This window comes from Gopherus evgoodei, chromosome 10 (genome assembly GCF_007399415.2).
Source record: "Gopherus evgoodei ecotype Sinaloan lineage chromosome 10, rGopEvg1_v1.p, whole genome shotgun sequence".
In the NCBI taxonomy this organism is placed as follows: domain Eukaryota; kingdom Metazoa; phylum Chordata; order Testudines; family Testudinidae; genus Gopherus; species Gopherus evgoodei.
In genome coordinates, this window is record NC_044331.1 from 27,922,359 (window position 1) to 27,949,371 (window position 27,013).

Sequence of the window (27,013 nt, forward strand, 5' to 3'; positions counted from 1 at the left end):
TTGTGTTCAAAATGTGTCAGTTTTATTCTTTTTTGCCCCAACAGACTGAAAGTTCCAGAAACTTACTAGGAACTATACAGAATATGAAGGTTTATTTCAAAAGAATACATTTGCAAGAATACACATAGATGCACTCAATGTAACAGTACCTTCTGCAAAAATAGGTTACATAATACCCAGAAATGCAAGAAAACAACCTTATTCTCTACAAATTAGAAAGCAGGTTTTATAGCCTGAACAACCTTCAAAACGTAGGATACTGTTGTGTATGTTCTGTTCTAAGTAGCTAACTTTAAAGCGTGACACTACAGTGCTAATGCTGGTAAATTAAACTACTAGCACACAGCTGCAAACTATTCCTTTATATATTTATACAGTGTAACAAATATTTTGGTTCCAATTTGTTTTGCAGAGCTCTAGTGCCGCAGGGAAAATGCTTATCAAAGATACACAAAAACTATCCAAAATTACAACGCAACTATTAAAAATGCCTCCAAAATTGAGAGGAAAAAAGTAATCATGTTAAAATTAAAAAAAACCAAACAGGATTTCCAGACACAACGTCCTGTTTGTATCTAATCAGGTAAAGTTTAGAAGAGATTTCAATAAGTTATCTTGAAACCAAGCAGCTGTGGATCCTAGAATCTTCGTGGAGGTCCACTCTTAAACGGCTTAAATCCTGAGCCACTTCCCCTCTGCATGGAACTGCCTGTGATCTGTACAACTCTATTAATTGGTGAAGAGTTACTGGAAACAAAGATTAAAAAAAAAAAAAAAGTGTTACAGGATATTCTGAGTGGAAGTTTTATGAGTCTGTCAAATGTGTGTGTGAACAATACTAAATACTTATGTAACTCAACTGTGGAACAGAATTGTACCAAGCCTCTCCTCCTGAGGTTCTACAACATAATGAAAGCTTTCCTGACAAAGAGGAAGAGGAAGTTACACACTTTACAGCAGAATACACTGATGCAGCTGAACAGTGCTGCTATTGAATAACTGCGAGTAGCAGTGCAGGAATACTCTGCACTGTTATGTAAATGATCCAGATTCATGACTAAGTCAGCTCAGCTCAGCTCAGCTCAGCTCAGCTCATGGGAAAGATGAGTTTCATGTTGTGCAGCAGCGACCCCTTCACCCGATTAAGTGGCGTTGATTGGTTCTCATCCAGAAGGATTATGGTCGCAGTGAAGAGCTTTGAGAGCTCAACAATGGGGAACCAGGGGAAAGGAGCGTTTTTTGTACCTTGTATGTGGAGACATCATGCCACCTCCTCCACGGCCATCTCCCATTCTCCTTGCATCATGATACCCACTTCCTTGAGAACTAGGTCCATGCCATTCTTTTCTTGGTCCAGTTTCACGACTATGGCGTTCAACAACATGTCTATCTTCATTATAATGCTAGCAAAATATACAGTTATTTACTTCAAGTCTGAAAGGTCACATGGCTTAAATTGCAATGTATTGAGTTACTTGAAGGAAATACACATTTTATGCAATTATATTGGAGAGAATCCAAAGTTCTTGAGAAATAGGTAAATTCTATCATAACTCAGTGTTTAAAGGTAAAAATCATTTTACAAATTCAACAATTAGAACTGGCATTTCTGAGTCTGATCCTCTTGCTTCAAAGTAACATTTTTTTACAATGCTAATATGGGAGCTCCTCTGTGAGTGTTTCTGTGCAGCTTTAATTTCCGGAAAGTGGCCTGGTTCCATGGTCTGGGAATCAAGAAACCTGGATGCTATACCCAGCTCTGACACTGATTTGTTTTGTGACAGTGGACCAGTAACTTCACACCCTGCATCAGTTTCCTCATCTGGAGAGCATCAATAGCTATACTTCCCTTTTTTGAAGGGTAGTTAATGTTATCTATAGGTATCAGAGAATAAATTGAGTCTTAGAGTTTCTTGGTTAGCCAAAGTCACACTAGCACAGTTGTCACTACACACTACAGTGCCAGCAAGGGCAAGATTAGAACTCTAGTTGTTCTTGGGATTTTTGTTGTTACCGAACACTTTAGAAAGTCGGGTACATAATTATCTGAGGGGATGGCTACATTTGGAATTTCAAAGCGCTGCCCCGGCAGCGCGGTAGCACTTTGAAGTGTGAGTGTAGTCAGAGCGGCAGCGCTGGGAGAGAGCTCTCCCAGCGCTCCCTGTAAACCACATCCCTTATGGGTGTAGCGTGCAGCGCTGGGAGCCGTGCTCCCAGCGCTGCTGCCCTGATTACACTGACGCTTTACAGCGCTGTATCTTGCAGCGCTCAGGGGGGGTGTTTTTTCACACCCCAGTTGCAGCGCTGTAAAGTGTGAGTGTAGCCAAGGCCTGAGACAGAATGCCCAGCTCTTAGGGAGAAGGCTGCATTGTATTCCAGTGAACTACTCTCCCACCAATGGATGTGATATCAGTGGTTCAAACAGCAGCTACATCCATCCTTCTGATTCACCTGAACCACATTAGATCACCAAGAGAAGTAATGGTGACTCACTTTTTGGATATTTAATGAAAAAAAACACAAACCAAAAACATTACCCTTTAGCACAGCACAGCACTATAAATACTATGGGCACAGGGTTAGCTCATTCTCCAACAGTTTCAGAAAACATTAAACAGTTATAGAGCAGTAAAGAAACTTACCTGTCCTCCGCTTCCTCTTTCTCCTATGACTCCCCGTTCTCCCTCCCTGCTTCCATAACCAGAAGTGCTACTACGGCTACCGGGAGCAGCACTTCTCACATGTCCAGACACCTCTCTTCCTGATCTCTCTGGTCTCTCTCCTCTGTAAGAGAATTACCTAAATCAAATTTTTCTTCTACTAACAGAAGGCAGTAGCTAGTAACAACTTTATGTTTAGGCTAGACAGAGTCCAATTTTCTATATATTTTAGGTTTAGTGACTTACAAGTAACTTCCTAAGAAGCAATTTATATATCTGAACTGTGTCCGAATAGTTAACTCATCTCAAAAATTGCTAATAAAAATAGGATGCCCCCATCATTCTCTCGAAGAGCTACTTACCACCCTGCTACTATGCATGCCCTAGAAGAGCACAGCAGAAAGCAGGAACAATAAGCAATACAGGGAGTCTTTGGACTTAGGACACAATTCGTTCCTCAGAATTGCATTGTAAGTTGAAACACTAAGTTGAAACCGCTTTTCCCATAGGAATCAATGATATAAAAGGGGGATTGGTTCTTGAACCAAGGCTTGATACACTATTTTCACCACAATAACCCAGAGTTTTGTACTAAATGAATTACAGATGACTAATGTTACAACATGAATGTATTTACTTTACACTATTTTTTTTAAACAGCACTCAAACAAAAACTCACACATGCTACTCAGAATGCTGGCAACACAAGCTCAGAAAGCCAGGGAGAACAGCACACATGCTGAGCCTTAGCCAATCACTGTTCAAGCTTTCTGACTGGCAGAGCCCAGAGCCAGCAGCCAAACACACACAAGCAGCAACCCTACCCAGCAACAAACTATGCTGCTGCCTCAAAGCCAATTAGAAGCGACCCTTTTTAGCTCCACATCAGTATATTGCAACCAGGAAGTGATTTCAAATGAACTTTGTGCAAACTGAGCATCCTAAGGGCGAAACAAGCAGTGAACGGAAAAGCACCATAAGTGGCATTCAACATAAGTCGGGCATCGTAAGTTCAAGGATTCCCTGTACGGTCAAGTTACGGCAAACATGAATAGAATGCAAGTTTTAAACTGCCATTCTGATTATCTCATTTGTTTGTTTAGGCAAATTCTACAGTTATCACTGATGCTATAAATTGGTTGTGCTGGAATCACTAGCAAATAACTAGCTTTGTCTAATATCCAGCAGACTATTACCTGGCATCCCGTTTGTCTGTGCTTATGCCTCCCTCGTTCTTCCAGTTAGTTTGTCTAGGTGGATTTGAACCAGTCTCTCTTGGATGACGACCATGTGATATTTCTGGCCTATCATGAATTATCACTGTTCTTCTCTCATCTCTGTCTCCTCGCACTTCTCGTCTGTCAGTATCTCGAAGTTCGTTTCTTGGTTGTGGGGGTTCATTTCTTCTGGACTCACTGAAATTCTTAGGGTACCTCTCAAACCCAGGCTCCTCTCTTCGCGCTGTTGGGCGCGTCTTTTTTCCTTCACTTTGATTTACAAAGCGTTCTCGCCTGTACAAATTGGAGGGCAGGATACATTATTTGCCCAGTCCACTAACTTCAGCTAGAACACCAGTTGCTTCCTTACCAAGTTCAGTCAATTTAGTAGCTATGTACATGAAATTACTAAAAAGTGAACACCTACACTTATTGTAACTATTACAAGGTTCAACTCACAGCAGGTTTCAGAACACTTAATTCTTACAATCAGAACATTGTTACAGAACTCCTTTCCAGGATTATGAAATGGGCTGGATAAACCAGATATCCAACTGAAAAAGTATAAAATTAATCCATGAATTTTACCAAAAAGTTTGAAAAAGTCTGTTTGGGCAAATGTTGCCATTTAGCCACATATTACATCAATATGCTATCTAGACTGCCATGAAAATGTAGCTCTATTAGCCTCCTATGAATACTAGAGACACTTTTCAGTGTTTTGTTTTGAAATGCTGAACCCAAACATCAAGCCTTATTAAAGGCTATTTCCCCCAGTATCTGTCTTAGGGACCCAAGGGTAGAAATCTCAAATACTTCTCTGAGTCTCAAGCAGGTCTCCAGTACCTCTTAAAAGTAAAAAACTTAGTAACTATTGTTCGCAATCATACCTTTCAAAAGAGGATGATGGCACTGACGAACCCTCTGGGTATCGCCCCCTCTCTCTGTGGTCAAAGTCATTAAACCTATTCTGCTGGCGACTGTAATCAGAACCATGACTAAAGCGTGCATCTGTATCCAAGGCCATCTTTTTATTCTCATTCCAGTAGGGATCATCTCGCCTTTAAAAAACAGACATTTTTAATGAATATCTTACAGCAAGCTACAATATTTGAATTCTGGTCTTTTTACTATAGTGCAGAAGAGAGAAAAAAGTTTTCTTCGAAGTAAGTCCGTCCGTTATTTAGTCTTCAAGAAGTCTCCAACACGTGTAACCATGCTTAGAACTGATAATTTGTTCCAATTTTTCATCAGGAATTTGATAAATGTATGACTTAGTTCACTGCTTTCTAATGGTCATGTTAGGAAAAAAGAAAACAAAACTAGAACACGTGATAGTTTCCATTTTACCTCAGACTGCCTGAAGTGGACAAATATTCTTCGTTCTAAAATACTATCTGTACAAACATCCAAGACTACCAGTAAGGGCCCACTGTCTGATTTCTGCACAGGGCAGAATCTCTGACCAGTGATCATCAGAAGAACTAAAGGTAAATTCTGTCTTTCAGACAAAATTACAAGAGCTAAAATACATTGACATGTGGAGAAGAACAGTATGCAGAATGTCCCAGTCAGCCTGGTCATTGGAGACATTAAAATCACAGAACTATGAACAGAACAGATCAGATTTAGTCTATTTGCAGGCTCCCTAAAGAAAGGCCATGTGTTCATTAACGTGCAATTAATGGCCTTGAAAACTGAAGTCCTATTTCCCATGAAGTACGTGCACCATTGATAGCAGCAGCTATATTTTGACCCATGGGAAAATCATGACCACCTCAATGAAAGTGATTTTAGGTGATTCCTTATACACAGTTGAAAATACTAACAATGGTGCTGGTTCCATTCTTATCTGACAAGTAGTCTAGTGGAATGCCACCTGTTCAAGTCACATGGGTCAAACACCTGCCAGCTGGCAATTTTTGTCACTGACCACTCAACTGGGAAGAAACAAACTGATACAGATCTCTAGAAGCCAAGGGCTCTGTATTGCATTACTGATTCACTGAGCCATCCAGCTCACAGGATCTGAAGTTTTAACACCAAGAAGTGGTAGCTGGACAGTAAAATAGCATGCACACAAGTCTCTGTTATGCTCCTGTCGGACCATGAGGGCTCTATCAGAAGATATTTCCTTCCTAGTACAGAATTGTCTCTCTCCACACAGTTACGTTACATTGATTTAGGCATATTAGTCCAGGGATTCTCAAACTTCACTACACTGTCACCCCCTTCTGACAACAAAAATTACTACACAACCCCAGGAGTGGGGACTGATGCCTGAGACAGCCCAAGCCCCGCCACCCCAGGTGGGAGAGCCAAAGCCAAGCCCCACTGCTCCAGGAGGGGTAGCGGGGGAGAAAAAAGCCCAAGGGCTTCAGCTCCAAGTAGGAGATCTGTAACCTGAGCCCCGTGACTGAGGCTTGAGCTTCAGCCCTGGGCTGCGGGGCTCAAGCTTTAGCCTTGGGCCCCAGCAAGTGTAACTCCAGCCCTGGCAAACTCATTAAAACAGGGTCAAGGCCCAGTTTGAGAAGCGCTCTATCAGTCCTTAGCAAGTAGGTCAGCAGCACTGGATACTCGGTTACAGTGGCAAGTGTTGGATCCTGGCCAAATAAGTGTTCTCTGCGTGGGCCCACTTAATGATAAATAGAGATCACTTGGTGGCAGGAGCAACAGATTAGCAACTTGGAAAATACACTACCTGTGATCTACATCACGTGGACGTTTCAAAGAGTTCCTTTTCTCCTGTTCATAACGAAGCTGCTGCTGCTGTCGACGAAGCTCCTCCCTTTCACGAGCAATACGCTCTGCTTCTTTGCGACGCTCCTACCAAAAAAATAAGGGAGGATTACTATATAATGAACCTATTCGCTTTGTACTAGAGGCAAATATGCAACAGTTGCTACAAATACAGAATTAATTCCCCACTCATAATCAGATCAAATTCAATTTCTGTACTAATATTGGAGAAACTTGCAATACAGAAGAAGTAGTTTTAGACTATTGGGATCTATGAGACATAACTCACTATATGAAAAAGAGTGATAGGACCTTTGGTATGCCATCTCATTAGCCAAGAGTTTGTCACTAGAAAGTTTTAACATTTCTAGTATCAATATGCCCTGAAAGGCACTCTCATTTTCTGTTTGCAGTAAATTCATAGTTAAAGAAGAAATATTTGCAGATTTAAGTTAGATTTATGTGGCCAACAGAATCCTTTAGTCTCTTGGTTGTGGACTTCCACTGAGATCTAGACAACTCTCTGTATAAGCTACTGAACAGCCAGAGGGAAAGCTCACTGTTTACAAGTTGTATTTTCTACTTAAGAGAATCACAGCAAATAAAATGGAAAGGATTAAGTACAGTATTGTAACTTGACGTAATATTGCACTTTGTGCATACTGGCCCGTACCTGTTCAATACGAATCCGTTCTCTTTCCAAGCGCTCTCGTTCCATTCTTTCCCTCTCCAGTTTTTGTCGTTCAATCTCCAATCGTTCTCTTTCCCTCTGCAAGCGCTCACGTTCCTCACGTTCACGTATGATACGAATGCGTTCTCTCTCACGACGCTCTCTCTCAGCAAGTTCTCTTCGTCTACAACATTAATTTAAAAATTATGGCTTATTGTGGTTGTTTGAGACTGGTTTCTCCTGTGCAATACTGCCACAGCTGTAGTCAGCAAGCGTTCAAACTGAAAGACATGGCTGCTGGCAGGGCCCTTTTTTTTTTTTGGAATTCACTTCCTCCTTTGTCCCAAACAGCTCGAAGTGGGTAATCTGAACAGCATGCTACAAAGTCCATTTATTTAAGAGGTCATCTGAGGTGCACGTAGATTCAATGTTGATAGAATGGGGAGTAGGTGTTAGTTGTTTTTTTTTTTTAATTGGCACCTCTCTGCTGCTACTGTCTGCATTTTGACTCTGCCAGGCTGACAGCACAGCAAAAATATAAAAGGTGGGAGTTAGATTCTTTGCTGTACACAGCTTGTGGCAGTTCCAGCAGAACTAGAGAATCATCATCAGGGAGCTAATTACCGCTCTCCCAATTCTCACAACAGCTGGCTATAGCTAGGCCACAAGTGTGCAGCATGGCCCCACTCCTTCCCTTCTCCTTCTCCCCCTCCCCCGCCGCACTAGGCTGCAGAGAGGGAGATGTAGCAGCCTGCTATATCAGCGCTACACCTGCTGGAAATCCCCACACTATAGGAATGCCAACAGGTAACTCATGGGTTGCTTTTGCTCCCTTTGCCGAGCTTGACCCACATAGAGGGAGCAGAACAAAGCAGAGTATCTATCCAGCTTCAAAGAGACAGACTGACCTACTGGCTGCAAAAATACCAATCCCATATCATGCCTCCTTGTCATTAAGGTGTATTTACTGAATTAGCTATTTCTAGTCACACCTATTACAGTCAATTGGACTAAAGATGTCAAGAGTTTACAGAAATAGACTGATCACACGTAAGAACTGACGTAACACAGAGTTATGAAATACATATCCCAGTTATTCTACTCTACGGACACTAATTTCTGACTTTTTGCACCAAATTTGGGCTTCAGATATGACGGAAGTATTTTCATACCAATTTGACATCTGAGCATGAAAAATGCTTGATGAAATGCCCTATAATTGGATTTCCAATAGCAATTTTACCCAATTAAGTCTTAAAATAGTCTGAACTGAAACAAAAATTTTTTGATCACTACCTTCGGAGCTCAACTGCTCGACGTATTCGTTCCAATCGAACCATGTGCTCCCGCATTCTTTGTTCCTTCATTTTCTCAAAAGGCAAGATATCCTTTCTACCTCTGTACTCCCTGAACTTCATTTTATCTTGAATGAAACGCTCTTTGTTCCTTAGCACCAGTGGCTGCAGACAGAAATTCCAGTTATTTCAAAAGTCACATGGGACTAGGGGGATTTCTGGATACTATGCTAGTTTACAATATGACAACCTCAAGAACTAGTTAGCATGGACAACACTATTGACACCTTAGACTATTCTGAAGCTAACAACTATCTGCAGATAGTTACTTGGCTTATTAATTGGAGATAGGTGGTTAGAAAGTAACGTGAGACAGACAAGACTGTGTGTCAAGGTTAGAGAGATACTTACAGATACTTACTTTATCAAACCTTCCCCTTCTCACTGTCCTAGTGTGACCCTGATCTCCTTTCGTTTGGTCTAGAACTACCATCTGACCTGGACTTTTTCCACCTAAGAAAAATGGGTTTAAAACAAGTATGAATTAAAGTGGTTGATTTAACAGTACAGTTACAAATGAAAATAACTTAACATTCTAAGATGGTCAACTGCCTGCTCTGGAAAGTTTACTTGCTGAAATGCAAGATATGAATATTAAAAATTAAGATGACTATGATAGGACAGGTATGTCAATACATATGTGTAATAAACAGTCATACAAAAATCTAGTAGTCTGTAAGACAGAACTGGAATGACTTTCTAACTTAGTGATGAGAGCACTCTTGCTGAAGGTTTTAAGGAAACAAGGTTTTAGGGTTTATATGCAGTGGCATCTTGGGTATTATCTGCTGCCATAAAAGCAAATGAAAAGATGAAAACAGAGGCAATAGGAAAAAAAGCTATATTGCATACTTATTCGCTTCTTTTCTTCAGTTTTTTTAGTGGATTCTTGATTAGGGCCACTTGATCCATTATCATTCTTCTCATCTTTACCTTCAGTTTTCTTAGCTTCTTTACTTTCTTTTTTCTCCGATTTGTCAGATTTCTTTTCTTCTTTTTTGGCTGACTGAGTTCTTGTTTAAAAAGGACAAAGATAGTAAGAAAGGTTTGACTATATAGTTTCCGTACACATCATTTTGTTTAGACAGTTCATCAAACCAAAAGATGTAAAGCAAGCTCTTACTTGCTAGTTTTATCGATTGATGCAGTCTTCTTATCCCCCATGTTTCTACCAGAACCAGATTTCTCATCAATTTCTTTCTTCAGCTCTTTCTTGGAAGGATCACCTTTTACCTACAATTTTTAGAAAGGTAAATTTAATAGAATGCGACCACATACACAAAGAATCCTTATGTAAGGAGTATGCACTAAACTTACTTTCTCAACAGAAATTTGTTGTCCATGCAGCTCTGTGCGATGGAGATGTGCAATACATCTAGCCACCTCTGTACTGGAAGACATGGTTACAATGCCGTAACACTTTGCTCCAGGGCTTCGTGCATTTGTGACCACCTTTGCACTAAGGACCTAAAAAAATGTAATATATTTGAAGAATAAAGCTTAACATTTTGAATGTAGCTGGTAGAGACAGGAAAAGAATCTCTACTCTTAGTGAAAATTCTCACTAAGGGTAAAATTTTCAGAAGTCTTGAATGTGTTACCCAACTCTCAGCTTAGTAATGACAAGTTGTGTATCTGCTCAAAAGTGGATCTAACACAAAAGTCTAAAAAGTCTTAGTGTATATGAAATACAAGAATAAAATTAGTACTCATCCACTAAAGTAACATTTTGTTGAAACTTTATCACACTGTTTAACTTTGTTGGCTAGACAAATGAGAAACCAACAAATTATACTGGCACTTAAACTTCCATGCAGCAATCCACTCCACATATACATATGGAGGAGGGAACCTCTTTCAAGAGTCAATATCAGACTGTCAAGTAATTTCAGTAGTGTGTGCCAGGATGCCTCTTGCTGAGAGGAAAGCACTGAGCAAGGTGTCACCTCTGGCTCCCAGTTAGGTCAAACTTGCAACAAAGTACATAAATGCTGGGGTGTCATTTCTAGTTTCTGCAGCATTCAGGCAGCAGACTGGAATTTGTACCACAGCTTCAATAAATGAACGTTTAAACATGCAGTACTGTAGCCCCTTTTGATATACGTCTGTTTACACTGTTCTTAAATTCAGTTTTTGATAGATCATAGATTATTTTACAGTAATGCAAGTCTGCACTGTAGAAGGAGAAAAGGGCAGAGCTGGAGGTTTCATCACTTGAATAGGAACAGTTAAGGATGTCAACATCTGAGGTGGTGTGGGAAGCATTTCAGGACTGTGGGATATACATATCAGTTAGGTGTTCGTTAGAATAACCAGCAGTGGAATAAATGTTCATATGTAATTTATAAATACAGGCTTCTGGTTCTAATAACTCACTGAGATGCACTGTATACTCCTGAGCTTCTGAAGATTACACAGATGCAACTATAAGACCATAAAAATATTTAAATGAAGATTTAGATTCTGTGGCAAACTGCATGTCGGCAGAATCCATGAAGTCCTGGTGTCAAGTCTACACACCATGCCTAGGAAACAAACCTGTATAAACAGTTTTATGGAATTTAAAAAGTTTTGTTACAACACGGAAAGCTAAGTCAAATTAACAGTTTATACCTAGACCACTGTCATGACTTTTGCAGGTCTCCCCAACCCAAAACTGTAAAATGAGGTTAGCAACTGTCTAACAGAGCTGTATATTTATATTAAGGTGTTATTTTAAGATGCAAAAGATTGCGTGGATCCTTATTTCAATCTGAGAGGCTTCTTCATTTAGCTTCAAAGTCAACTGGGAACAAGTTTTAAAACAGACAAATAAGCCACTCAGACCAAAAAAGGCCACAACCTTTTGTGCTATTCTAATTACTATTCAGAGTAAACAAAGACTTTTGCATCAAAAAGAATTAGACTCTGGCTATGAGAAAGTGACGACTTCTGCAGTCCAACTCCTCCTTAATCCCAACACGAAGATGTCATTTTAGGCTGTGCTACAAAACCTTTCCATTTGACCACTCCAGACTATGGCATATGCATTGGACAGAGACTGACCCTTGCAGGTTTTGAGAAGGAGAAATGAGAACTCAGTTGGTATGTAGGTAGTAACTCAATATCCCTACCTCCCCTCATCTGTCACAGAAGCTACTCCAACAAAAACCTTATCCTTCACTGCCAAAATACTCCTGCATAGACACACACTTATTTTGATGGCAGCTCCTGATGTTACCGTTATGCAATTTAGGTTTTCTATTGGTCAGTGAGATATGGTCTTTGATCAGCTCATGTTAAAACATAACATTTGTCAGTTTAGTTCTTTCAATCAAAATACTGAACACAAAGAAATACCTTTCCATATTTGCCAAAGAGATTTTTCAAGTCAGCAGCTTTCGTGTTGGAAGAGAGTCCACTAACCCATAAGTTTCTAGTTGAACTTCCACTGCTACCACTAACACTGCTTGCACTTCCTGGAACAAGTTTCACAAAGAAAACTTGAAGTTACTAAGATGTGGTCTAATGTTACCAGATCATTAAATAAGTCATTATTACCTCAATTCATACTTTGAGAAAAGGTACCATTAATTCATATATAGTCTGACCTCCTGTATAATACATACCATAGAATTTCATCCATCCAGTTACCCCTCTATTTAGCCTAATAACTAGTGTGACTAAAAGATATCTTCCAGAAAGGCATCCAGTCTTTTTCTGAAGACAGATCAAGAACCCATCACTTCCCTTGGTAGTTTGGTCTAGTGGCTAATCACCCTGTTAAAAATTTGACTTTGTCTGGGTTTAATTTCCAGCCACTAGGTTCTTGTTATGCATTTCTCTGCTAGATTAATGACTCCTTTAGTGCCTGGTATTGTTTTTTCATGAAGATACTTATACAGCACTGCAAAGTCACCTCAATCCTTTAGCTTCTTAAAAAAAGAAGACTGAGCTCTATGTCTTTCACTGTAAAACATTTTCTCACAAACTTCATATAATTTTTGTGGCTCTTTTTTGGACCCCTCTCCAATTTTTCAACATCTTTTAAAATGTTGACAGTAAAACTGGATGCAGTATTCCAGTAGTCACCAATGCCTTAGTGAGAGGCAAGATCCCCTACCTCCTCACTACTCCCATTTATACATCTAATGATCACATTAGCCATTTTTGCCAGAGCATCACACTGGGAGCTTGTGTACAGTTGTTTATCCACTATGACAGCTAAATCTTTTTCAGAATCACTGTTTTTCAAGGAACAAAGACTGCAGGTCATACCTAGATATATTACCTTGCAATTGTTTGTATTCAAATGCATTTATTATTGAAACAGGATCCTAGGCATACATATAGGCAATGCCAACAGTACCAAAATTGGAACCCTGCAAACTATTTATTCTAAAAACTGACTTGTCGCCATCCTATCTGAAGGTCCTTAATCTTTTCCTATGTCATCTGGAAAAAAGACTACTTATTCTGTACTGAGCCTAAGTAACAACAAAAGGGAAAAATTTGAACTAAGTAATTGACTGTAATGCTTAAGTATACGTATTTAAAAATCTTAGATGGGGAATTTTATGAATACCTAATGCATAGACCTTTTTTTACAGTGTACTGCAAATCCAGCAAACTGTAAGTGTCCACATGTTTTAAGATACCTCTCTGAAAATCTTTTAGTTGTCATCTGATGCTTTAGTTGTAACAAAATGGAGTTGCTGTATCCTAGTTATTAAAATGTTATTTGAAGTTATGCATGAAGTTAAACATACAAAAAGAACATAATGAACATGTATCTACAATACTATGAGGGGGAGTTAAATTTCACATTCAACATGTAAAGTGTTTTTCAGAAGGTAAATTCCATTTGCTGGATAGCATTCTGTTTAGTTCCAAATAAAATGTTTTGTGATGAGGACAAGAATTCTATGCATGACAATTTAAGGACTTTGCTATGGACCCACACTGTGGTTCTTCCCAGTGTTTATGGCCTTTTAGACTTGGAGAGCAGTTACCTTACTATGCTCACCAACTACTATTTATGTAATTCTTGTTGTAATATCAGATACAGTAAAAGCAAATGGAATTTCCTGACAGACCAACAGCTAAAAGGAGTTAAGACTGCTAACTATATAGTAAACAAATGCCTGTAACTGGCATTGCTGCTGGTAAGCTACTCAGCTAACAGCTTTCATTTTTTTAAAAAGGGTAGCAACGCAATGCCAAGACAATTTCTATATACAGTAGAACCTCAGAGTTACAAACTAAGTGGTCGACCACACACTTCACTTGGAATCAAAAGTTCGCAACCAGACAGACTAAACAAAAAAACAAATGTACTACAGTACTGTGTTAAATGTCAATATATACACACAGTGAAAGTTTAAAAATATTTGATAAGGAAACAGTTTTTATGCTTGTTTCATTTAAATTAAGATGGTTAAAAGCAACAGTTTTCTTCTGCACAATCAAGTTTCAATGCTGTATTAAATCAATGTTCAGTTGTGAACTTTCAAAATAACCATAACATTTTGTTCAGCATTATGAACATTTCAGTTACAACCAACCTGTATTCCTGAGGTTATAACACTGAGGTTCTATGGTACATGAATTTTAGAAGAAAATATTAGAATATTATACATCAACGGACACAGCTGTGACTAACTTTAGGTTCTGTATCTAAAATACTTATTCTTCAAAATAAAGTCACAAGAACCAGAAATGGAGCTGTCCTTCTGCTCATGATTGATCTGAAGTACACTGATGTGTTTTCACTTATTTGATTAGGGCTAACTAACTTGAAAGGAGCTTGAAGTATTAAAAAAACCACAGGAAAACTAAGGCCTAGTGTACTCCTACCACTATTGACTTCAGTCAAAAATTGAACCAATTCTCTAAGCTATTTTAGTTCATGGTAAGAAAGATATAACAGGTTAAGAGATGTTCTGCAGTAATTTAGCTTTTAGTCACTTCCTAGATTGATTCCCAAGTATCACGTAAAGTAAAATGTGGCTATCCAATTACTATGGATACAATTTTGCAGTATTCTGTGGTGAAATCACAAGATATAGCAATATAAAACTAAGTGTTATAGTAGGAGGTAGGTTACCTTTATCATCCTTTGATGTTGTTTTGCTTTCTTTGGATTCCTTAGCAGAGCTGGAGAAGCAAATCATCAGAAGAAAATTGAAAATACAGAATTTTAGACATCACATTTTATACACTACTACTAACAGCCAAGTTAACATTTCAAAAAGGGCCGTGGACTGGGTTATATTTGTACAAAATGATTCCCTTATGGATTCTTGCACTGATTTCCCCAAGATGCCTGAAGATCTAGATTTTTCTGACAATTCTATTCAGTGGATATATGGCAATCTTCTCCAGATTTCAGGACGGGGACTTGACTTCATTTTGTGTTCTTAGAACTGATAGCTGTTCATTACCATCACCACAAGGATACTTAAACTTGTCAATTTGAAAAAAAAAAAATTTGCTGACAATTCGACAATGCAATCAGTAGGACATAATGTCTATACGAAGATCTTGAATTTTTAAAAAGTAACTTATGGCGGTCAAAAAAAAATCTATAGGCAGGAGCATAAGATATTAATTATAAGATGCTTGCTGCTACCCCCTTAATGTAGAGTGATCTTACTGAATGCTGGTACTCAGTATCGTAAAGAACGGACATAGAAAGACAAACCTCTTTGCTTGACCAGAGGCCCCAGTAGACGAGGGACCTTTCTTCAAAGTGTCCTTTTCTTTGTCTCCAGATTCTGCTTTCTTTGAACCTTCTCTGGCTTCCTTCTTGACAGGATCACCCTTCACGCAGTCTTCCTTCTTACCATCTTTATGGTTCTCAGTCATCTCATAATCCTTTCTTTCCTTCTCCAGGCTCTGTGCAATGGTATCCTGCCCATCTTTTGCCTTACTTGCTTCAGAATCTGTAATTTTCACATTTTTACCTGTTTCTAGGAGGTCATCACCATCAAAATCCAGAGTGATGGCATCTTCAGCCTGGATTGTAACCGATATGTTATCATCCTCAGCTTCTTTCATAGATGTGTTAGCTTCCATCTCTTCATGAGCCGAATGATCAGCCTCAGCTAGGCTTTCTTCTGAAGGCAGAGGTTTAGATACTTCTTGTATACCATCACCAGAACCTGCTTTATCTAAGAGGATTTAACAGGAATAAATATGGCAAAACAAGAAGTTTAAACAATTTCATATGCATAAGCTAGAATAGGACCTAGAAAATACAAAGCCAGTTATTAGCACTGATGGAAGGTTAGGGGGGAAAAAACAAGGTGTATTAACATGTAAATAAATCCTTCACCCAGGATCACTTATTCGCCATGACAAAATACATTTTCTAAAAAACAAATACCAACAAACAGCAGGAGTTAGAAAATGGTTCCATCCTGCAGATACCAGTTTTTCATAGCCAGTATCCATTTTCCACTTTAGGTGTCAATATGCCATAAAGAAAGGCTTTCTTCAGATGCTTGCAGTTTGATTTAATCAATGTTTGAAAAACTTCCCTGTTGTAAGACTTTTAACCTTCTAAAATCCTTAAGAGTTACAGTCGGGAGAGTCTAAGTCAGTCTTCAATACAGTTTCACGGTTCTGTCTTGATCCTTCTTTCTGAATGGTTGTTTGGCAGTCAAGATAGCTGAACAAGTCTGCTGCAGAAACCGAAGTGTGAACTTCAAAGTTCGTAGAAAACTGGTTTTCAGTCTTCATCCACTTCGCAGATTTTCAGTATTCATTCTCAGTCCCATAAGTAGTATCTCCAACAATATTCTTGCATTCACAGAAAACAAATGCTTCAGCGATAGGGTCCCTCGTAAACAGTGAGACTGTAGGTTTATTCAGTAACTTCAATACTGTCCATCTTGTTTAAAGTGAAAGTGCTCCATGTCCTTTCTAGTCCACAATATGTAGAATCCTTTGTCTTCTCTCCAGAAAGTCTCTGGTTGGTCAGATGTGTCACATTGCTTCTGTAGTGTTAGTTAAGTAGAATGGCTTTTTAAAAAAGCCGCTGTTGAGACTCCATGTTTCTGAAAGCTTCCTTTACCATCCTAAGCACAACCTGGCAGCACGTGGATGACAGTATGTGAAAAGTCAAGTAGATGATGGTCCATAATTGGTAGAGTTTTCTAAGTTCAGTATAGTAATGTACTGTCTCATTCAGTTACGCATCTACCAGTTACTGCAGTGAAAGTCTTCAATTTGTGCATCAAGATTTACTGCACCATAGAAACAGAAGTGCTTGCATATTTGGTTTGTTTTTGTTTAATTAATAATAAGCATACATCCACCACAGTAACTGATATGTACTATCATCCACTTTTAGAGAAAAATAAATCCACTGAGTACATGGATCTTAGTGAGCTTAATGCAGAGACAGTCAATATTTAATACTGGAGACAACCCTAATGTTAGACTAAATATTAAGCAAGTTTCACTTTTAATCTACCAGTTTAAGGTGTTTTTTGAACCTCTCAACTCTACTAAACTTCAAAACGTACCTTTTTCATTTTCTTCCTCTTCACCATTCTGCAAGACAGGGGGAAATAAAGTTTAAGTATCTGTTTGCTACAAGAGTTTAAGCACAACAGTTATGAATTCCAAATCCACAGTAATCCAAATTTTTGAATTAAGGAACTGTTTCCAAAAACTAAAGAGTTTAATTAGAAGTTGATGGTACAAATTGTTTATACCATCTTTTGCAGCCAGTTAGAATTCATACCACAGCATTCAGTAACATCTTTGTTTTCCACTTAAGAACAGTTCCCTTTCTATAAAAGTTCCCTTTTCCGTTAAAGGGAATTTACAACTGGTGGCACCGTTACCAACTTCTACTGTAGTCAACAAAGTGTTACTTGATATGTGTTCTAGAGTTATCGTTGCACTGTTTCATCAAAGGCAATTAATTAGTGTTAGCCTTGGAAGTGAGAGAGCCCCTAGTTTGAATAATATACAAACGTCTGATACATATTCTGTTTAACAAATGTTTACTTTTTTGTGTTACAAAGATTAACTGAGAGGGGGAAGATAATCTGTTTCCACTAGATATTTCACACATTCTGGATGTCTTCATCAGAAGTGTCTGGAACTCTGTATGAATTTCAAAACGAAGAATTTTACCTTAAAAAAAAAAAAAAGGTATCTGAACCTTCATCTCCAGAACATGTTTAAAATTTTAACTTCGGAAATGAAGTTCTGAAATGAAAGAGAGGAGGGTTTTGTATACCTTGTGTTAGAGATGCTACCTATTAGTTCTCAAGTTTCACTAAAGAGGTACCTCAAAGTATTTTCAGGTCGATTAGCTAAATGTTTGTATAATGCCCCCACAAGAACCAAGTATAGTCACTTTGAGAAGATCTCTCAAAGTCCACGCCCATCCATAATACAGTGAGCAAATCTTGCATTGCAGTCATTTGCAAACATCTGTATTATACCATCAGAAGCTCAAAGGTTCAAGCCTAATAACTTAACTGAGAAAGGTCACTTTAAGCCAGGCTTTGCTTCAATTTCCTAATCATAAGTTTAACAAGACTGTTTGGAACTTACATGGACAGTTGGAAATGTATCATCTTCTGTGTCCTGAAGATCATTTTCCTAAGTTGAAAACATAGATAAGGGGCTTGCTAAACAAGCTAGTAATAATGATATTTAAAAAGCATCTAGAGAGTCAAGAGATTCAGCTCTGTACTCCTAAAACAGATTAAGAGGAGCAAGGGAGTTTGAAGTAAGTACTACCTCTTTTAGTGAGCTGAATTAACACAGACTGAAAGAGACAACCGTTAGCTTCCCGAAGAGTTTGACAGACTAAACAGAAATGTGTTTTTCCAATGAAAGTTCATACAGATTTTAATAAGCGTGGCAAGGTACCTGGCTTTCAAAATCCTTCTCTGCATCTTCTGCTGTCTTTCTCTGTTTTGAATCAGAATATTTCTTCTTTTCTGAAGGACGCAGTTCTTTAGAATGTGAGTTCTCTTCTTCATTTTCACCAGCTTCTTCAAAGTCCTTCAGTTCATCATTTCCATCTTGATCGCTTGCATCTTGAACCTCCAACTCACTTTCCTTTCAATCAGAAGAACATATGGTATAACTCGAGGCATTTCCTTCCAGTAGAACAAAGCCATTGTTTCTTCAAAAGAATATCAAATAGCTACATTTTCAACATTGTTTACTGTTGTCATTCCTAGAGTTCCCATTTATTTTGAAGCACAGAGTATGCTCACATGCAGAAAGTTATGCATCAAGATAAATCAAGCCATATAATTTAATGTGTGTGTAATAAGAGATGATCAAATATCTTGTAGTAGTGTAAACACAGCATGAACAAGGATTTAGATCTCCATCTAAGTTAACTTGTGTCAAATGGAGCTTTTCAGCAAAAACTTTGCTTCATTTACCTGACTGGAACAGTTCAGTATATAAGTTCTCAAATAAATTTAGTTATTACCTTGACAAAGGAATCATCTTCCACTGAAGCATCACCACTTAGTTCATCAGTTTCCTGTTTTTTACCTAAAAAGACAGGATACACTAATAACTTCAGTTCAGAGCAACTCCTATTGTAAGACTTGACTTCATGTGCTTTATGATGTGGGAGAAGTAGGGTTCAATTAACTGTTCTGCATAATACTACAGCTCAACTGAATCACTCACCATGGTATAATTCCCAAAGAACATTATGTTTTGAGATGAAACTCAAGGGTAATGAAATCAAGTTGGTATGTAATCATTTAATAGCGCACAGTCATCAAGACCCACCTAACAAGATGATACTTTTTCAATTCTGATCCCTCCCCTTTAGAATTTACTCGTTCTTCAGACTCAATTCTTAAATTTAAAAAAAAAATGTTATGTAGTAATTCTGATAACAGTGAAGTAGCATTAACTGTAGTGAGCAACCAACTCTAGGTGCTAAACTTTAGACTTAAGACCTGGCAATGAATATCTCCCTCTCAGACACAACTGTCACAAATCTAGCATTGTGTATGTTTTGTTTTGCTTGGGTTTTTTTTATTTTGGGGGGGGATAAAGTGACTGAGAACTCCATTGGAGCCCACTTATCCTTTCTAGATGAGTAAGCCAGATATTGTGCACTTCAAATAATTCCAAGAATAAAAGACACTGAAAAACTTAATCCCAAGAATCAGCCTGTGAGTAACCTTTTAGAAAAGATAAAAGTGCACATTCTGATCAGAATTGGTACAACTGGGTTGCTGCTGGAATCCAAGACCAGATGCAACTGGGATGATGTGGGCAATTAGGATCACTGAACTTCCCCAAGGAAGGTTTTTTGCTACTTAGTATATTTGACACATTAATGATTTGCTCTTCAATTTTTCACCATACCCTTTCTTCCAGTGAATGGACCATATATCTAGACAATTAAAGTACATCACTCCTTAGCACAAACAGCCCCACATCCACTTCTGATGTAATAAGCAAGTCATGTTTGTCTCTTGAAGAAAGATCAACAACTTTTCTTTTCTTTTTTTTTTAATCTAAGAGGCAAGTTCTAAACAGTACTTCAAAACTTGCAAACTTCCTGACCAAACAGGGCAGACATTGACTGTTCTCTCTCATTAGTTATATGAGTAAGATACAGATAAATGCCCAAACTAGTTTTTATAAATGCATTTTTAGATCAATTCAGATTTGAATTAAAAAGGCATCCTTTTGCCATGTTTAGCATTGCTGCTTTATATTTAGAGTGAAATACCATGAAATTAGCAAGGTACAAGTGGCAAAGAAAAAATTATAATCAAAAGGCATATTTTAAGAAGCTAGTCTTCTTTAGGTGGGGAGTGACTTCACAACAGAAAGATCCATTCGACTCCATGGAATCCTCAGCTCTTGGAAACATGAGTCTAATCTAGACTGGTTTAGAATCGTACTTTTTTTTTTTTTAAACTTGGGCAATTTGTATCACTCCAGTAGCAGCTATATTCATGTATGTTCCAACAATCTTATAGTTCACATAAACAAATGATAAATGAAGAATGAAATGTAACTAAAAGCAGTATTATTGAACAGTGTCTTCTGTACTTGTCCTTTCGGCATCACAATTTGCTTCTTTAAAACAAAAACAAAAACAAAAACAAAAAATCAGTCATCTAATTGAATGCCTTGTTGGCCTTCACGGGACTTCTCCATGTTCTACCTTCGATCCTTGAACTTCTCCTGCACCTGTATCCAGATAAACATGCACACTATGCTCATGAGGCAAGTGTTCTTGATGCTACAGGTGTCCAGCAAAGGCCTATTTAATTTAGGGTGTTTCTAAAATTCATCTGCTTGCCTTGTGGAGGAAAAATTAACTAGAAGCATTGGGAGGTAGGGGGGAGAAGAGGTACCCCCCCCCACATGAAAGTCCTCAGACATTATGGCACTCAAAGGCATCCTTCTTGAAAGCCAGATTTCTGAAAGTGTCCTCATCAGAAGCCAAATAAATGGGAGCATCAGAATGATTTTTTTCTTTTTTTGGTATTGCCTAGACCAGATGGGAGGACACTTGCTGTTATTCGAAGTCTCTCCATGATGATCAAATACTTGCAATCCACCTTAATACACTGCAATAAAAGCAAGCCCACATTTATTCCTTGATGTTACACGAGTGTTCGAAGCATGAGAAAAGACAGTCTTCATCTTCAAGCGAAACTATGATGCCCTTATTCTCTCAAAAAAGTATCAATACTACTTAAAGGTGCTGATGCAGATAGTTCTCTGTTAATGCAACATGCCTCTAATATTGACAATATGTTTTGACAAAAAAAGGCCTTCAGAGAGTGAAGTGTTCCGTAGTAATCAGTGGTGCTAATGTAAATGAACTAGATTACTACTGGTCCATCCACAGGTGAGCAAGGACAGCGTTGTATAGTATGCCCACACCGCTAAGGTCAGACCCCCAGAAAGCATTTTTAGTGAGAGAACAATTGTTATGCAAGATCAGCATCATCTAAGGGACCAATACCTGGGGCTAAAAGGCACATATGTTACGGTCGTTAGAGAATACCTAGTAGTGCCTATGAAGCAAAGCAAGGTGGCAACATATAGAAAAGTTCCTACTTCCAAGTCATCCAACAAACACCTGTTGAAACACCAGTGTTGCCGATTTCTTCTTCTATACCCCAGAAGAAGAAATCATACAGTGACATGACTGGAGGGCCAAATCATGAAGAGGAAGATGCAGCTCTGGAACAAGAGTGGGCCCACACAGTGAGGACGACGACAATGGGTTGAGAGACCGCAAAGGGAAGCCTCAGCCCTGAAAGAAGCACCATCCATGGTGAGTGAATACTGCAGGACAGTGCCCAATAATAAAAATGGGGGACAGAGCTAAGATCACACGAATAGACTGAGGCATTTAGGAGTGTTCCAAAGGAAACTGAGTTAAATGGTGGTGGAAGATTATCTAGTATAAAACAGATGAGTAATCAGTTTTTCCTATGGAGAGCCAGATGCCTATTGAAAACTATCAGATAAAGATATAGGTAACCAGGGAGTAGTGGCAGGAAAATGTGAATACAGACTGCAGAGTTTATACCAAGAAATGTGATGGAACAAGTGGTATGACTGTGTAAGTCACTTCAAATGTCACTATCTCTCTTGGATAAGATATTATGGTTTTATTGCACAGCAGTATTGTGTACAGTTTTTGTACTGATGACAAGTAGCATGTTTGAGATTATGGAATAAAATTTTGATTACACAATTCTGTGTTGTTGGATGTCATTAATTGTCAAGAAAACTATGGGTTTTTTGGGGAACGGTGGAGATCTGCCTCATCTTTTAAGTATTTTATTATTTTTTAAAAACTGACATTCGGGGGACACTATAAAATTTAGGGCCATGAAGGCTAAGTAGTGTGGAGGAATAAGATGACAACAGTACTATAACATGTGCTAGTACATATACATCTTTTAGTGATACAATGGGGTTGGATTGAATTTGGTTCCTTTACTTTCAGGTAGTAACAGGGTCAGATAGCTACAGGCAGATGCATGTTACTTCCACCAACATACTGCCTTTAAATTGGAATTATGGCCTGAAATTAGACAAAGGAAGTTTGTCGTGCGAGACCAATGGGTCTTGCTTAAACATAGTTTAACAAACTAGCATCCTTGTTTGCATTAGCATCTTGGTATTAAAACTTGTTTTAATGTTTACTTCTCATTCATCATGTTTTATTTTATGCTATAGACAAAATGTTTCAATCTCAAGTTCCCCAGCATTAGCACAAAGCTACAGCATTTGGGTTGCAAATGCTCCAGGAGAATGTTCACACCTAATAACGTTTCACAGAAAATATTACATAATTCCTTGTAGGTGAGCTACTACATCTGACCTAGACATCTAAGTTACTAGGATCTTCACATGTGGCCAGAACAACATTTTGGTGACAGCATTCAGCACTGAACAGGAGATTAAGGAAGCAAGATCTTTTTCAAAAACAAAAACACATGTGCCTGCACACAAGAGGAATTAGCTATTAAATTCAGGAGTGAAGAAGCACAACATAAGTTATTCAAGCAAGTTCTATTTAGCACTCAGTTTTATCTTGGCCTGAAACCGTAGACACCTATTAGATTTTTTTAATTTTGAAAGCATCTACTGATTTGCTGTCTGAAAGGTTTGAAGTTGCTACTTGAATGGAAAAAGCTTTGGTCTCCCCTTTCACAGATGTTCCAAAGAAGGCTCTCTTCTATCTTATCCTTCCCCCAGTCTCTTTCTAATGGATCTACTACTTCCCTTACAACTTCAGTGGCAGCCCCTGCTGTTCATAGCTTTCCCCCACCCCAGTAGTAGCTGTATCAAGATCAGGGAGCAGTAAAATTGTCCTTACCATAACGTTGTGAATAGCATCAGTAAAGCCTGATAGATACTGAATAGTTTCACCCTACAGCTGCTTGGAGAAAGCTATAGGCAGCAGAAAGATCACTATAGCAGTTTGTTAGCAAAGTCCATCAGGGAGGGAAAACTGTATCTATTCACATTGGAGGACTGTTTTTGAAACCAGAATGGCTAGAGTCTTAGGGCTTGCCTACACATACAGTGGCGCAGCCACACGTCTGGTGAAGACGCTCTATGCTGATGGGAGAATGCCATCCATAGCGCTGTCCACACCGGCTCCCATGTCGCTGTAATTTATGTTGCTTTGGGGGTGGTTTATTCAGATGCCTGAATGACATAAGTTATGCCGACATAACCTGTAGTGTAGACATAGGTTAAGTCTTAAAAGAAAGCTCAGTTTCTGGAGGAAATCAATGGCTTAAATTCCCCTGCTTACCAGGGAAAACTTCCTGGGACAAGCTGACCAATGTATTTTTCAAGTGCTAGTCTTTCTAACTGGAGGAAACTGTTAGGTTTATAAGAGATTAAAGTAATAGCATTTTAGCAGAAATGTTAAATCTCTACAGTGGAAGAGAGAAACAAGCAGGAGGGGAGACCAACATCATGAGGTTAAATGAATGCATATAATCCTAACAAAGTAATATCTGGTTGCTAAACACTTTGTTCTCAATGTGGAAGAAACGGTCTTACCATTTCTGAAAAACCAAGACTGGGAAAATATGACAAATCATATTGACAAATGAATACATTTCTCCAGGATATTCACTTTAGAAGATGAACATATCCGAATATGGTTAAGAGTACAATTCTTCCACGCAGTCAGCCTAGCAGTGTGTTTGTAATGTTATAAAATTTAAATATGAAGTGTGACTTATATTCAGGTTCTATCAAAGGACCCTTGTTAACAGAAACGTATGTGAATCAAGTAAGTATCCCATTATAATCAATTTCCGTAAGTTTTTTTTTTTTTTTTAAAGTGGGTGAGAGGAGAAAGGGAGAATTTGTCTTAAGACAGATGGCATCTTTTTCAAAAAGGGTTCATATTCTGTCAGTAAACCCAAAATTTAACTCTATAGAAAAGCTGGAAGCCACATCTTAATTAGCAGCTTTCAAAGACTTGCCCCACACAGTAATAGTCTCAGAAGGCAAGGCAACAGGGTGGAGATCTAGACTATCCAAGAGGGACCTTGTCAGAGGTCAATTCAATATAGTGATGTGTATATCATTCATGATTTAGAGGGCTGAGGAAGAAAGGAGGTAAATACCAATGGTAACTGCAGGAGTAACAACTCAGGTCTGTTTACTTTTTGCTAAATATACAACCTGGGTAACAAGATCAGCAGAAAGGTTTCTAAATTTTCAAGCTTCTATACAATTTTGTTTCCTCCTTAACAATGCAGTAATTTCACATGAGAAAGTGAAACTATTAGAAGCAAAACCAAGTCACTAGTCTATGTTGTTTCTTTTTGCATTTATCCCAAGCAGTACAGATAAGACTTATTCAAAAATTCTTTATGCAAGAATATTTCAGTTTAAGATTGACATGCAATTCAGTTTTAGACTGGCCACTATTATTTTTGGTGTACAATCACCACCATCACATGACACTATTTCTTTTCTCGAGTTGGAAGACAATCTTAAATAAAGGCTGAGCATTTCCAGAAAAAACACAGTAAGTAGCTGATAACTGTAAATATGTGAGAGTAGTCAGTACCACACACAGTCCTCAAGTTTGTTTGTTTGTTTTTTTTGGGGGGGGGGTTGTGAGGAGGGGGGAGAGAGACCCTATTTGACTAAATTTATAGACAAGTGGGCAAAATTGTATCAAGGACGCCGCCTCATAATTGGGCAGATATCCACAAGCACTATTTCTCAGTATTCACAACAGGTGAAGACTTATTTTTAATTTGACAATTATACTTTTAAAAACCTTAAGTAAATAGATTTTTCACAGTATAATTTGCATTAATGGTTTTTAACCTTTGCCTTTTGTTGGCTTCTTGATAGGTGTATCAGCTGAAACAGTTATTTCAATGTTATCTGGATCTCCTCCTTCTTCTTCAATAGCCTAAATAAGACATAATAAATATTGTTTTATGAATTTTAACTAGAAGTTGATAATTTACATACAAAAAACCTAATTACCTGTTCTTCCTAAATACAAAGTATTGCTTACGGGATTCAGATTAGATAGTATGTTTAAGACTTGAGAAGAAGAGGAAAATAATCTAGGTAAGGGCAGCAGCCTAAGTGATAAGTGTAACATTTTTACAAAATGTAACACGTCAACATACTACTCACACAAAAGGTAATGGTACAGGGCAATTTAAATGTAAAGACAACAACACCTAGGCCAGGTCAAAGCCCTAGGAAAATACTCTTACAAGAGCATTCCTGCATTTACACAGGCCCGGCAACTCGCCACACGTCATTTCGTGGCAGCCATACCTTGAGATGCTCAGTGGATGTCAGAAGGAAGAAGAAAGCAAACGGCCTTCTGCTGTAAACAGGCCCCGTACAGACCCAACAGAGAAGGGTGCCAGGGCAACAGAACCACCGAGCTTACAAAGCAACGCAAATAGCGTCACCCATCTATGCCAACTCTGAGCAATGGCAAAACCGGGGTTAGGGCCAGGCTGTTTTACAGGGGGAGCCCAGCGCCAGAGAGGCGCCTGCCTGTGTGCTGGGCTCACTCCCGCAGTACGGGGCTCCAGGAGCCGCCACCCCTACGTCGGAAGGGAGCTGGCAGATGAAAAAAGCTGTGGCGATGTCCAAATACAGATTTCTGCTCAGGCCAGGCCGATGGCACCAGCCCAGGGCACCTGCGGCCCGGACACCACGCCCAGCCTCCACCCCCAACCGCAAGCATTAAAAACACTCGTGCGGCGGACTCCCAGGCCGCGCGGCCAGATGAGCCCCTCAGGGAGTGCGCGGCGCCGGCGGCCCTCGTGGGCGGAGAGGCCCCTCCGCGGGCAGCGCCGTGAACAGCAACGGTTCGCCCGCCGCCGGAGCTCAGAGCCGGGCCGCCCAGCAGCGGTTCGCCCGCCGCCGGAGCTCAGAGCCGGGCCGCCCAGCAGGCTCCCGAAATCCAGAGAGTAAAGTACGGCCTGGCCTGGCCCGGCCTGGCCGCGCGGCCTACACCGGCCTCTCACCTGCTTGAGCCGGGAGATGAGCACAGTCTTCACCCCGGTGATGTCCAGGTTGCGCCGCTTCAGCTCCGACTTGAGATCGATGACCCGCAAGTCGGTGATCTTCTTGCTCTCCATCTGGGCTGGCCCCACAGACGGGGTAGCGGCGGGAGAGGAGACGGCGGCAGCGGCGGCCATTTTAGGGCGAGTGAGCGCGGCAGCTGCACGCACAATGAAACCCCCTCAGCCGCTTGCTCCCTCCCTCCGTCAGTCCCCGGATGGCGGCAGCACAGGACCCGGCTGAAGCGGGCATGCGCGTTGCTCGGCTGTCTCCTGTTCTCCGAGGCTTACCTGGAGCCTCGCTCCGTCGCAGCACAGCCTGCCCGCCTTG

The 27,013-nt window shown here is 39.4% G+C and overlaps 1 protein-coding gene across 1 annotated transcript; it reads right to left on the minus strand.

The window, feature by feature from the left end:
- Positions 1–27,013, minus strand: SLTM (SAFB like transcription modulator). The gene is made up of 21 exons (XM_030578734.1): positions 26,647–27,013; positions 25,475–25,562; positions 19,095–19,159; positions 18,518–18,709; positions 18,197–18,244; positions 17,152–17,179; positions 15,324–15,792; positions 14,727–14,776; positions 11,981–12,099; positions 9,959–10,108; positions 9,765–9,874; positions 9,494–9,654; positions 9,003–9,094; positions 8,583–8,746; positions 7,290–7,470; positions 6,579–6,703; positions 4,768–4,938; positions 3,857–4,171; positions 2,643–2,784; positions 1,246–1,403; positions 1–747 (listed from the first exon to the last, which is right to left on the minus strand). The coding sequence occupies exons 1-21, from the start codon at positions 26,818–26,820 to the stop codon at positions 639–641; spliced, it is 3,111 nt and encodes a 1,036-aa protein (XP_030434594.1). The 5' UTR covers positions 26,821–27,013; the 3' UTR covers positions 1–638.